The sequence below is a fragment of the Tasmannia lanceolata genome, unplaced genomic scaffold (genome assembly GCF_043159265.1).
Source record: "Tasmannia lanceolata isolate RefF3 unplaced genomic scaffold, GAP_Taslan_0.1 ptg000018l, whole genome shotgun sequence".
Taxonomy (NCBI): domain Eukaryota; kingdom Viridiplantae; phylum Streptophyta; class Magnoliopsida; order Canellales; family Winteraceae; genus Tasmannia; species Tasmannia lanceolata.
In genome coordinates this window covers 63,240,569-63,254,106 of record NW_027518695.1, presented here as the reverse complement: position 1 = coordinate 63,254,106, position 13,538 = coordinate 63,240,569, and the positions used below count along the sequence as shown (strand labels likewise).

At 38.9% G+C, this 13,538-nt stretch overlaps 1 protein-coding gene across 1 annotated transcript; it reads left to right on the top strand.

Annotated features, from left to right (window-relative positions):
* The first annotated feature begins 8,260 nt into the window (after window positions 1-8,260).
* Window positions 8,261-8,644, top strand: LOC143850596 (uncharacterized). Its single transcript, XM_077359826.1, has one exon. It carries the CDS (start codon window positions 8,261-8,263, stop codon window positions 8,642-8,644), a length of 384 nt encoding a protein of 127 aa, XP_077215941.1.
* Window positions 8,645-13,538: the final 4,894 nt, after the last annotated feature.

The window sequence follows — 13,538 nt, the reverse complement described above, 5'->3', positions numbered from 1 at the left end:
CTTTGAAGCCAATACGATCAAGGTGCTAAATAGTTTAACTTTATAGATTGTATTGGAGATCTTTTTCAAGTGGTTTTTCACTTTAAAGTGCTTTTCAATCCTCTTTCAAAACCAACCTTGAAATCTACTTTTATTTCATGTAAAATCATTTTCAAGGGTCCTAACTATTATTAAAGCAAATGTCCATAGCCCAAGAACGAAAGCCCAAGTGCTAACCAAAGTTTACAAATGAAAATAAATGACATTAGCACTTGAATTGTGAAAACAGCAGCTTAAAACTGATTTTAATTGTTCAAAACATTTTTAACTATTTTTAAAAATATTTTTAACAGATAGCGCTCATTTTTCTCATGTCCGTAGAGTATAAGACCATCAAAATCCGATAAGAAACGAGTGAGATATGAATTTTAGAAGATCGCGGCTAGAAACTGTTTTTGCAGCCGCGGTCGACCAGGGCAGTCAATTTTAGATTTTTTTAAATTTTAGGATACCCTCGAAGGTCGACCGCTCTACCCCAGTCGACCACCACGGCGCGAGAAACTACCCGTTGGGGCATAACGGTTAGTTGATTTTTTGACCCGTTTTTTATTTTTTCTTACCCAAACTACCCCCAAACGGTCATGAATCATTGTGGGCTATAAATATATTGTTCTATCATGGAGTAAGAGCCTTTTGGACTTATTGAAAACCTTATTTGAGCTTTAACCTTCAAATCCATTAATTTCTTCAAAGAGCTTTGAAATTGCATATTTCATTTTGAAGAAGATCACCATAGGGCTTTCATTTGTGTTATCTTTTGGAGAGTTTTGAGAGCTATTATCTCTGTATCAAGCCTACAAGAGGCTAAAGAGAGTTTTTCTTTATTTGTTCTTCTTTGTATTGAGGGTCTCCGATTCGGCCCGATAAGAAAGGTGAATCTAAGAGTTGTAAGAGGGATTTCTGCTTCGGCCTTAAGGAGAAGCTTGATTGTAAGATGGTCTTCGATTCTGCCCATTAAGAAAGGTGAATCCGGAGCTAGAGGGTTTGTCCCCTCGGAGGTGGAGAAGGCGTGTGTAAAGCTTTCAACATTAGTGGAGAAATTCCAAGGAAAAACTAAGTACTTGGGTAGTGGAGTAGGTCCGTTAGTGACCGAACCACTATAAATCTTTGTGTGGTCTCCTTCATCTTCTCTTACCTCTTTGTGGTGATTGGTAAATTCTAACCTTTCTTGTGTTTATGTTTTTATTGAACAAGGGTTAGAAAATATAAATGATAAGAAATATCTAAACCCTAATTGTGTTATCTTGATTACTTGAACTAGGGTTTGATATAAATAGCTTAAAATTGGCAAATTGATTTTAATATTCCCACCTAATTAAGCCAAAATTTCTAATTGACAAATTCACCCCCCTCATGGGTTGCCACACTTGCATTTCAATCATCATTTATTATAAGCATATAATAAGGGGAAGACATAAAATTACATATGTATCATATTTAGGGGGAGCTTCCACCCCATAATCAATTTGAGTTTGTCATCATAAAAAAGGGGAAGAATGTAAGCCCAAGGGTGCAACCCATTCATATTTTGATGATCAACAAACCAAAATTAATGGTAGATTACTAATGGTTGCTCTAGTGTTGTGATCAAGACAGGAATCATTGAAGTCATCACTAGAAGCAAAGAGAAGAAGGGCTCAACTTGGAGCAAGTCAAGCCTTGGTGGTCATCCTACAAGCATTGAAGACTCAAAGAAACCACATGCACAAAAGCAAGATAGAAGACTCTTCCAAGTAAACATCTCATGCAAGTGCCTAGAAGACAAAGACTCAAGAAGAAACAAGAAGACTCAATGTTCATGTAATATGTAATAGAGTCCTCTTGACATGGAGTCATTTGCATGAATTTATGTCTTCAAAACCCTTTAAAACATATTTTGACAAACTTATAAAAGTATTTAAAAACATAGGATAAAAGCCCAAAGAACTTAGCCCATTGCCCTATAGTTTTAAATTGTAAACTAAATTTAAAAGCAGGGCCGGTCGACCGGGGTACCTAGGTCGACCACGAAAGGGTTGCTGGAATTCCAGCAATTACCTTTCAAAAGAGGCCCGGTCGACGAAGGCCAATCCGGTCGACAGCGGGTATGCTTCTGGATTTATTGGAGCAATCTAGGAAGGTCTTTGCGGTCTACCGCCACTGCCTCGGTTGACCGCGTATAGGTTTTGAATGAAAAAAAATAAAACAAACAGGAAGCCCTCGGAGGACGACCGCAGCCACCCCGGTCGACCACGGCGGTTCAAAATTCAAAATTAAAAATAAGAGCCCGATAAGGGTGGGCAACCGCCGTAGCTCAGTCGACCGCCCCGGTCTGGCAAAAGAGTCGTTGGACCTTACGCAGTTTACTTTTTCTTGACCAAATATTTACAGTGTTGGCCCCAAACGGTCATAAAAGCACTTGGGCTATTTAAACCTCATTCAAGACCATCCAAAGAACCTCTTGAACAATCATTTTGCAAACCCTAGAGCTTGTACTCTCAAAGTCAAAAGGTTTATTCTTCAACCTCTTGAAAGCATTTAACCTTGCATTTACTCCTAGTCAAGAGGACTCCATAGGACTTTGATTTGCTTTCATTTGGAGTTGTTATGAGCTTGAGAGATTTGTATTTGCCTATTTAGAGGCTTGTGAGCTTTATCTTTCTTTTTCTTTCTTGTATTTGCAAAGAGGAGTTGAACCCTTTAAGGCAGTGTGCGAACAGGGTTGATTCCTTGGAGGCGGTTGTGCAAAGAGGGTTTGTTCCCTTGGAGGCGGATTTTGTTGTAAAGGCCCAGAGATTCGGCGTGCAGAATCTCAATATAGTGAAGGAAAATCCAAAAGAAAAGACCAAGTACTTGGGTAGTGGAGTAGGTCCGTTTGTGACCGAACCACTATAAAAATCTCCGTGTGGTCTCTTTACTCTTCTCCTCCTCTCCTTGGTGTTTAGTAATTTGTTTCCTTAACTTGAAATTTTATATTGAATAAGGGTTAGCACAATCTAAGTTTAAATCTCACACTCCTTGTAGTTATTTATAAAAAAAATTTAAATAACCCAATTCACCCCCCTCTTGGGTTGCCCTTTGGGATTTCATATATGCATAGATACACACATGTTAAATATATGAAGGGATTTAAATCTAACGTATTAGCCTTACTAAACAAATTTTGTGGCCTCCTCACAATTTTCTAGCACGTAAAGTCTTGCGGCCTTATACTCCTCATTGCTTAGTTCACGCGGTGTTGATTTTCTAAAACCAAAACTGGATTATGTGAATACAGACAACTGTCATTTAGAGTTTACTGCACCTCCGTCGTAAATTCGCTCATCTCGATTGAACCTTGTTTCTATTCGGTGCAAATACCTTTAAAAAAAAGCTAGACATTCATCTGAGAGGTACCCTTTTGCAATAGAAGCCTCTGGACGAGCTTTATTTCGAATATAGTTCTTAAGGGTTTGCACATACCTATTTAAGAAACAATTTGCATCAATTAAAGAAATATGCTGACAGTTTTAATTTATATATAATTGAAAATACAATGTTGCGTTACCTCTCGATAGGATACATCCACCGAAACTACACTGGCCCGCCGACTTTGGCTTCCCAAGCTAAGTGAATGGGCAAGTGCACCATAACATAAAAAAAAAGACAGTGGGAAGATTCTTTCTAGTTTGCATAGGGTTAGCGCAATCTGATTCTCAAGTCACTCCAACTCTTCAACTTGCAATGTTTTGTAGCATAAATCTATGAAGAATGTGCTAAATTCTATCAACACCTCAAACACATTCCGCCCCAAGAACTCACGAATTGCGAACGAAAGTATTCACTCCAATAAAACATGGTAATCATGAGTCTTCAGGCGAGAAAGCTTCCCCTCGCTGACACAACGTGATATATTTGAAGACCATCTGGGACCTTCAAGTTCCTCAGCCATGCACATATATCCTTAGTCTCTTTACTTGACAAAGTATAGCTTGCTGTAGGCAATTTTATCTTTCCATTTGCTAAACGTTGGGGGTAAAGTTTAGGCCTTATATTCATCTCACCCAAGTCGAGACGGGTTGATAAAGTGTCTTTTGATTTACCATTAATGTTCATTAAGGTCCCAAGAATATTGTCACAAACATTTTTCTCAATACGCATTACATCCAAATTGTGGGGCAGTAAAACGGTTTTCCAATATGGCAAATGCTCAATGCCCTTTCCATCAAGGTGCCTCTTCTTGTCTTTCTTACCGAATCGCAGCTTCCCTACTCTAGACAGTTGCAGTAGTGCTTCTTCACCCGACTGTCGCTTGGGCGCTCCATTCTTTTCCGTTTATTGTCAAACTCTCTAGTATGGTTTCTCCATTTATGGTCTTGCGACAAGAACCAACAATGACCCATATAGCAATACTCGCGTCCATAAGTCAATCTACGGGAAGATGTCTCACTTTCTGCATCCACTTATTAGCTACCCCACAAAAAACCGTCGATAATACAACTATAGCAACCCAACCATTGGTCGTCGGTCTAAGTGTTCTTTGCGACCCTAATTCTAAATTCGTCGCTAATGCTCTCGCGCCACAAGGCGCCAATTCTTATTCCCAAAGACAACACTTTTTGCGACCAAGTATACTACAAAACCGTCGCTAATACAACTATCAGCGACCCATTTTTGGAGTCATCGTAAAAAATAAGTATCTTTTTAATTTGCGGAGAAAACATTAGAAAATGGGTCGCAATTAGTACTATTAGCAACCCCTTTTTAATTGGGTCACTAAAAACAATCGCTAATACTACATTTTCTTGAAAAAAATTCTAATCACCAGGATAAAATTTACCTCGGACATTACTCACATTACCGAATTTTTAAAGTAGAGTTGTGCCCCAATCTTGATTTAGTGGCCCCATTCTTTAACTTCTACTAGTTGCAGACCCGTACGATGCACGGGACAAGGAACAAATACGCTTGAAAATTACTTTCTGGGCATGAATTTTAGGGTAAACATATATGGCGTGAAGAGAATCTCCTGTGAAGCTTGACTTTCTATCAAACACCTTTAGACCTAAAAATCCAAAATATGATAAAGAAAGAATAAGAAAGTTACTTAAAATATATCTATAGATAAAAGGTAATTTTGAAAAATATAATCAGAACGAATTAAAAAATTAATAAAATTTTTCTATGGATAAAAGATAATTATGCTAATTAAAGAAAATACAGGAGATTTTGTAGCTAACGGACTACCGGTACTTATCAAGGAACAGAATAGATGGAGAGCACATAATATATAGAGAATGTGAACGCATACATAAAGGGAGTGCAGGTATCATTTGCACCATTTTATCATCATTGAAACTTAATCAAAACCAACGATAATCAGTGAATGGTAAATTAGAACTGATAGCGGTGATCGGAAAATAGAAGATAGATAATAATAATAAAAGAACTACCTTACGGATGAGGTAAGGGGAGCTAAAGAGGCATATGCCGCTCCTGAGAGGATGATTAATGTTAGCATTGTACGTTCGATGGATTAGTGCACCCAATTCAATCTCAAAGAATGAGGCCACAGGATATTTGACATCATAGAGAATCTACCTCAACACATCATGATTACCCACACACTACGCTCCCCTACAATCAGAAGGTAATGCATTAAGCTGTTGAGAAGATAAAATACATTAATTAAATCACAAAATGCAACACAGGTTGCATCATCTAGGTTTATTTCACCCAAAGACATAAAACTAAAAACATCAAATCACAAAGTACAATAAATGTAGCATCATCGCTATAACCACTACAATTCCTATCAATTAATAGGTATAAAGAAAACCAAACTCAGAAATATAAAAAGTAACACAGAGAAGATTAGACTAAACTACAATGAGCACTATTCACTAAATAAAAGAACGCACCAGCACAATGCTTACAAAAATCCGACATAAGGTTTTCATCACTATAATGACTTGAAAGCAAAATCGTAGCTAATGTACTGAGGATTCAACAGAATAAATTCTCCATCAATCAGTAAGAGTAAGAAAGGGGTACAAGATTAGTGAATCAAAATCGATCTCACCAAAGCCTTTGACAAGGAAGGGGTACAAGACCATAACCAAAATTATGGCCTCTAGATTGAGAATGGTAATCCACTCCCTTATTAGTCCAAACCAATCAGCCTTTATTAAGGACAGATACATTCAAGAAAATATCCTCCTAACGCACGATATTCTCCATAAATTCCATCTTCCATCCCCCAATCCGGCAATGTGCATCAAAACCGATCTCACCAAAGCCTTTGACAATGTCAATAGAAGTGCTCTCCCGGATTTTATGAAAAAATAGGGATTTAACAGCATTTGGCTGAACTGGGTATCAGCATGCATTTCCAACCCTTTTTTCTCTGTCATTCTTAATGGATCCCCTAAAGGCTACTTTTCTTCATCCAATGGTCTGCGCCAGGGGGATCCCCTTTCTCCTCTATTGTTTTGTATCTCAATGGAAATGCTGTCCATTACTATTGATAAAAGTCTCCAAAAACAGCGCATTTCCACCCCTTTTATATGCAGAGACATTGATATCACTCACCTCTTATTTGCAGATGATCTAATGGTGTTCCTAAAGGGAGATATTACGTCGGCCAAAGGCATTCTCAAGTGCCTCAGCAGGTTTTCAAAGATCTCAGGCCTTGAAGCCAATCTGGAGAAAAGCAAAATTTTCTTCTCAAGTCTGCATTCAAGGACTAAGCAGAACATTTTGCAGCTGATGAACATCAAGGAAGGCTCATTCCCCATTAAGTATCTTGGGCTCCCCCTGGTCACAAGCAGATTGAGTATCAGAGATTTCTCTTCTCTGGTCTCCAAAATTCGGGCAAAAATTTCAAGTTGGAGTAGCAGGCATCTTAGTCCAGCGGGCCGAGTTGAACTAATCAAATCTGTGCTAAATGCTTTCCAGATATATTGGTCCTCTGCTTTCAATATCCCAAAAAGGGTGCTGGAAAACATCGAAAGAATCTTCAGGAATTACTGTTGGGGAGACACTCCGGAAAAAAGAAAATTTCACTCCATTGGCTGGGGCGACATCTGTAAACCAAAAGAGGAAGGTGGCTTGGGTCTCCGCAAGCTTGTTAATGTGAACCAAGCATTAGGGATCAAGTGTCTATGGAACATGATTCACAAGCCGGACTCTCTTTGGTCCACTTGGGTGCACTCCAAATATATAAAAGGGAAAAAATTTTGGACCATGAAAATGCCGGCTAGAGCTTCCTGGGGAGTCAGAGGTATCATGAGAGCGAGAGACACTGCTAAGAAGTTCATTTGCTATAATGTTGGCAAAGATGAGGAAGTGGACTTTTGGTTACAACCTTGGCACCCAAAAGGCCCCCTCATTGATCAATTTTCAAGGCACAGAGCAAACCTCACTTTGGCATCCGCCCATTCTCTCTCGCAACTTCATACTAGAAATGGTTGGAAACCTAGATTGGAAAAGCACTCCCTGAGGGAGGAAATGGCAATTCTCAAAAAATCCATCTTCAACAACCAAAACAAAAACTTTCCAATATGAAAACCAACTACTGATGGTGAGTTCTCCTCCAAGAGCTCTTGGGATTCAATCCGTGGTAAATATCCAAAACCCCCCTGGTCAAGCACTCTATGGTTTACTGGCCATGTCCCTCGGTATTCTTTAGTAACATGGAAAGCCATTCAATACAAGCTTAGTACGAAGGATAGAATCAATGCTTTCAGCGTTAGACTGGACCTGTCTTGTCCCCTTTACAAGTCAGCTTTGGAAAATATTGATCACCTCTTTTTCAAATGTTCCTACTCAGCCTGGATTTGGCGTTCAATTCTATGGCGACTTGGATCCAGAAGGAAACCAAAAAAAAATCAATTGCTCAAGAGGAATTTTGGGTCAAAAGTAACTATAAAGGAAAAGGGCAAGCTGCCATGGCAATGAAGCTTTGTTTTACTTCCTCTGTGTATCACATCTGGCGAGAGCGAAACAGTAGGCTTTTTTAGAACAAAAGATCCCATAAAACTCGCATCCTTCAGGTAATCCTCACTGATGTGAGATCGAAAATCAACTCATCTGACAGTGTTGATGACCTGTCTCTTTGGGAAATCGCTTACAACATTGGTTATAAATTCAATCCCAAAAAATCAGAGCCAAAGTTTATCTCCTGGTCACCTCCTAGCATCAATGAGATAAAGGTTAACACTTATGCATCCCTTGATGCTAATGGGGGGGGTCTGGTCTAGCAATGTTTTCTCTTCTCACAGATCCAGAGGAGATATTTGGGCTGGAGCTTCTTGCTATCAAATATGGCATTGAGCTGGCCCTACGCCATAGTTCTCATAGCATTTGGATTGAGTCGAACTCTTCTTACGCAGTTGACATTGTAAAGAAATCCGCAAAGTGCCCCTGGAATCAGATTAACAGAGTCCACCAAATCCACAATCTCCTGGAAAAATTCCACAACTGGAAAATCACCCATGTGTGGAGGGAAGGAAATACTGTTGCCGATATCCTCTCCAAAAGAGGCTTCCCTGCAAAAAGAGAAGATTTTTGTATGAGTGTGATCACTCCGGAGCTTCAGGACTCTATTCTCAAAGACAGTGTTGGCATGATTTATGCTAGAATGTAATCTTTCCTTTGATGCTAGCCTTTGGGTGCTAGCCTCTTGGCTTTTTAGCCTTTCGATCCTTATGTATTTTCTTCTTGCTTGCTAATATATTCTGGTCGGGGTCTTGCCTAACCCCAGCTTACTCACCCAAAAAAAAGGACTGAGGAAGGGGAAAAGGGTAAAAAGATGCCCAGAATGGAATTTCTATTGACGAAATTATATAAATAAAAGTCTCCTGCAACTTCCATTGATTTTAATACCAACTTGAACTCTGCACGAAACATTCAACTGTATAATTAAAATTCCGAATAATTTTTTGTAAATATTGAAATACCCATACCTTAAGTTTCTAAAAATTAAAGCTTATATATAGAAATGAGAAGATGTAAAACCCCCATTTTTTTCCTTATATAGAGAAATGAGAAAATGTAAAACCCCCATTTTTTGCTTATGTACTTGTAGCTGCTACCATTTCCGATAAAAAAGATGTGATCCCGGTGGAGGGAAGGATTCTATACGGCCACGATGATGACAGATTCTATACAAAGGTTGCATCATCCTGAACGGTGAGGACGCCTTTGACGCAAAACCAGCAAAAAAAATCCATGGAAAAGCCTCTTCTTGCTGGAAAAGCAACACCAGGGCCATGTCGTTTCTGCAAAGATAGCCCACTCCACTATGTTTTTGGAGTCAAGTTCCCATCTTTTCATTGATACAAACCAAGTTTACAGGGTTGGTAAAATTTGTTTAGGGAGAAGATGGCAGTGGTGAAGGTGAAGCGTGAAAACACAGAAATCCATTTCTTTCCTTCAATTCCTTTAAGTCTCAAAACATTGTATCCACAATTCTTATCTTCTTGATATGAACCTTGAATTTACTGTTGGGCCTTTTGGGAAACGTTTAGAAATTAATTTTCAGTTTAGAAATTAATCTTCTTAGAAGAGGCGGTGGAATAGGGGAAGATTTTAGGGATATGGTAATTTATAGCTTTTTTTTTCTTATCAAAACTACATAAATTAAATGCTATTTAAACCATTATGAAAAGGCATGCGTTTTGAAAGGAGTAATAGGCGGAAACAAAATTTTATTGCAGAGTAGTTGCTAGAAATAAATTCTATTTAAACCATTATGGAAAAGGCATGTTTTGAAAGGACGATTGGAGTATTTGGAGGTAGGGCTGCAACTCGGGTCGGGCGGGTCGGGTTTTGGAGAACCTAACCCTACCCGAGAAATATCTTGGGTCAAGTTTGGGTCAGGTTTTTTTTTTTTGGAAAACCCGCGATTCCCAAACCCGGCCCTACCGATTATAAATCTCGGGTCGGGTCGAGTTTTTTCACGTTGACGCAATTTTTTAAGTAAAATTCTTGTTTGGCAAGGCAACTCAACTCATAGAAGTATAAATTACACTCACATTACACTTGAATCAAACAATGATGTAATTACACTCACATTACACTTGAATCAAACAATGTTGTAATCAAACAATGTTGTAATTACAATCAAACAATGCTGAATCAAACACTTGAATCAACTCAACTCATAGAAGTAGAAATTACACTCACATACAATAACAGTGGTTGCGTGGGTTTTCACTTTTAACTTTTAACTAACAATAGAAAAAAACGTACATACTATAACTTATGTAACTCGGGTCGGGCCCCTTCAAACCCGGCTAGACCTGAGATTCATGCGGGCTTTTGAATGCTCAACCCGGCTCGACCCGAAACCCATGGAACCTGAACCCAACCCAGGCTATTTTCGGGTCGGGTCGATGCGGGTCGGGTAAAACCCGGCTCGAGTTGCAGCCCTATTTGGAGGTATGCGAAAACGGAAATGTGGGTTTTACATTGGTAAGTAAGAAATTTTCTTCCATTCATCGGTTCCTAATTCGGTGGAATTTGGTTAGAATTTATAGCGAGAAAAACATAGGAAACGGATAGCAAAGGTAATATACAGGATGGAGAGGGGCAGACACGTGGCACCACCACGGCTTAGAGGATTCCGCTTTACTTATACATATAGGATGGGAATTTTAAAAGCTTCTCACCATGTTAAAAAGTTTTACTGCCACTATCTATCTATCTATAATCTATCTATCTATCTATCTATCTATAATATACACTAAGCATGTTTTTTTCTGTTGTCATTCGTCATTTTTCCAAGAAAAGTTTTTCTCGGAAAAGATTATCCTTTCCAAAATTAGTTTGTCTTACCATAGAATTATCAATTATTAATTTGCTATTGTTAATATAGGTTTGCTGCCATACAAATTCGAATTTTTGCCCATATTAATCTGGATTAGCCTAGACTAATTTCCTTTTGGTATTCCTAAAGTATCACGGATTCCTTTCTCAAAGGCACTTATACTTTTCCAAAAATAAAACCCATTATAAACGATTTCCTAAAGGGATTGAAGCCCCTCCTCCATATTAATGGATATCAAATGATTTCTTTCCAAAACATTTAATAGGCCACTGTAACGTAATTCTCCCTCCCTCCCCCTCTCTCTCTCTCTCTCTCATCCATTTATTTCCTAATAAATCCAGGGAGCTGATATTTCCGCTCCACTTTTAGACCAATCCACCATGGATTAGTCTAAAAGTGGAGTGGAAATATCCAAAGCATAAGGCAGTTGATATTTCCGCTCCCCTTTTAGACCAATCCACTCCAACTTGGAGTGGATTGGTCCAAAAGGGGAGCGGAAATATCAATTTCCTAAATCCATCTCATTTTCTTTAATTGATTATTTTCTTCATGAGAGCTGATATTTCCGCTCCACTTTTAGACCAATCCACTCCAACTTAGAGTGGATTAGTCTAAAAGTGAAGCGGAAATATCCAAAGCATAGGGGAGTTGATATTTCCGCTCCCCTTTTAGACCAATCCCAATCCTGGATTGGTCTAAAAGGGGAGCGGAAATATCAATTTCCTTTCTTCATATCATAAACAACTATTGCCTTTTCTATCTCTCTCCAAGATAGAGACGTGCAAGTTTCAATGATGGGCTTATACCCCATCCCGAAGGGGCTGTGGAAGTTGATTTGAATATTTATGGTAAGTTGATTTGAATATTTATGAATCCGCATTTTATTGTTTTTTCTGTTATTTGTGTTTTTCCTCGGCTCATATGTTTTTGTTTTCAAATTAACAGGTGTAACATCAGCTGGTTAATCCATGTCTCTCGATCGTGGGTTCACAAACATACTTTCAACCCTAAGGTATGGCCAACACATTTTATGAGAAGTGTGTTAGTGATTATGAGCCTTCAAATCATTATATCTTTTGAGAGTTTCCAATGCCTATCATTTACCTCTATTGAGTGTATGAATTAATGATTATAATATAGGATAAGTGACAGTTTTTGTCACCTCCATGTGTAAATTTCCAAAAATTTTAGTTGTTTGTATAATTCTTAGTGTTTCCTCTGTGTTCAATTTTTTGCTAGTGACAATATAATATGGTAATCAGGTAAAACGGAGATCTGTCGTTGAATTAATTATTCGAAGGTATAAAAAGTGGTAGCCCAACGATTAGATGCCCTAGATCTAGATCGAGACAAGTACATACACTGAGCATTGGTGTATACATTATGACACGGGAATGATCCTAAGTAGACCTGGCAAAAACTGACCTGGACCCGCAGGTCCACCCGTAATTTACTGTTTGGGTCACTAAATTAGTGACCCATTGAAATTTGACCCGGCCCACCCAACCCATCGAAACTGGTCCGCACTGGGAAACCCGCAGGTGCCCATGGGTGCCCGTAAAAACCCAAATGATCAAGATTTTATGTGGTGTATGCCCTTATAGTCCCGTATTTTTTAGAAAGTATTGTACGGACCACGTCATAGGAATATAGGATGATTTAAACCGTCCATGTGATGGACCACAACATATATAGGTTGTGCCCCAAAAATCATTTTCATAGGATGATCCTAGCCCTTCGATCTATAGAGATTTCCATAAATAAAAATTTGCAATTTCCCTACAGATCAGAGGCCTAGGATCATCCTACGGAAATGAATTTTTGGGCACAACCTATTTACATTATGGCCCATCACATGGATGGTTTGGATCATCCTGTAGTGTGGGAATAAAAACAAACAACAACAAAAGAAAAAAACTGGGTGACCCGTGGGTGCACTCGGCCCATATGGGTGGGGTCTGGGTTCACAAAATACTGACCCATAAGATTCCGAGTCATCTGTGACCCGGCCCGTACCACCCAGACCTGTGCGAGTTGGGTGAAACCCGGCCCAGCCCACCAGTTTGCCAGGTCTAATTCTAAGAGAGGCACATGAGGAGCCTAATCTGGGCCCACCCAAACTAAAATTTAGTAGCTGCGTGTAAGCCTACAGAGAAAGAGTATTGCTCACCCTGCCAAATGTAGCGTTCTCCGAGTAGAGCAGTTCGTGAGCCAAACGCGAATAAATAATTAAGGCTACTGATATTTGCACTTCCATGTTTTGGTGATTGCACTAACCCGCCTTGTCTTTTCCTTTTTTAATCAGCTTCTGAGAGCTTTTTGGGAATTCTGATAACTTAAAAGAGATTGGTTGACTTCTACAAGACAAGATGAGCTCGTGCAATTATAAAAGTGGTAGTGCCGATATCAGTAGCCATAATTAAATACAAAATAAATCTGTTTCCTTAAAATCCCATATTTTCAGCTGGTTGTTGAGATCTTCTCTCCCTTCTCCGGCCCCAAAATTAGCAAAATCAGTAAGAAAAAAGAGAACCCATTCTTCCTGAATTTTCAAAAGCTTTTTTTTTTTGTTACAGTGACAGAAAAGTTTCATAAAAAGCTTGGTACTTTGCAAGGGCTTTTCAAGGGTTTTGACGACCCAAAAACTGAGAAAAAAAAGCTTGTTACAGTGAGAGAAAAAGCTTGGTATTTTTTTCTAAGATTCTGAACC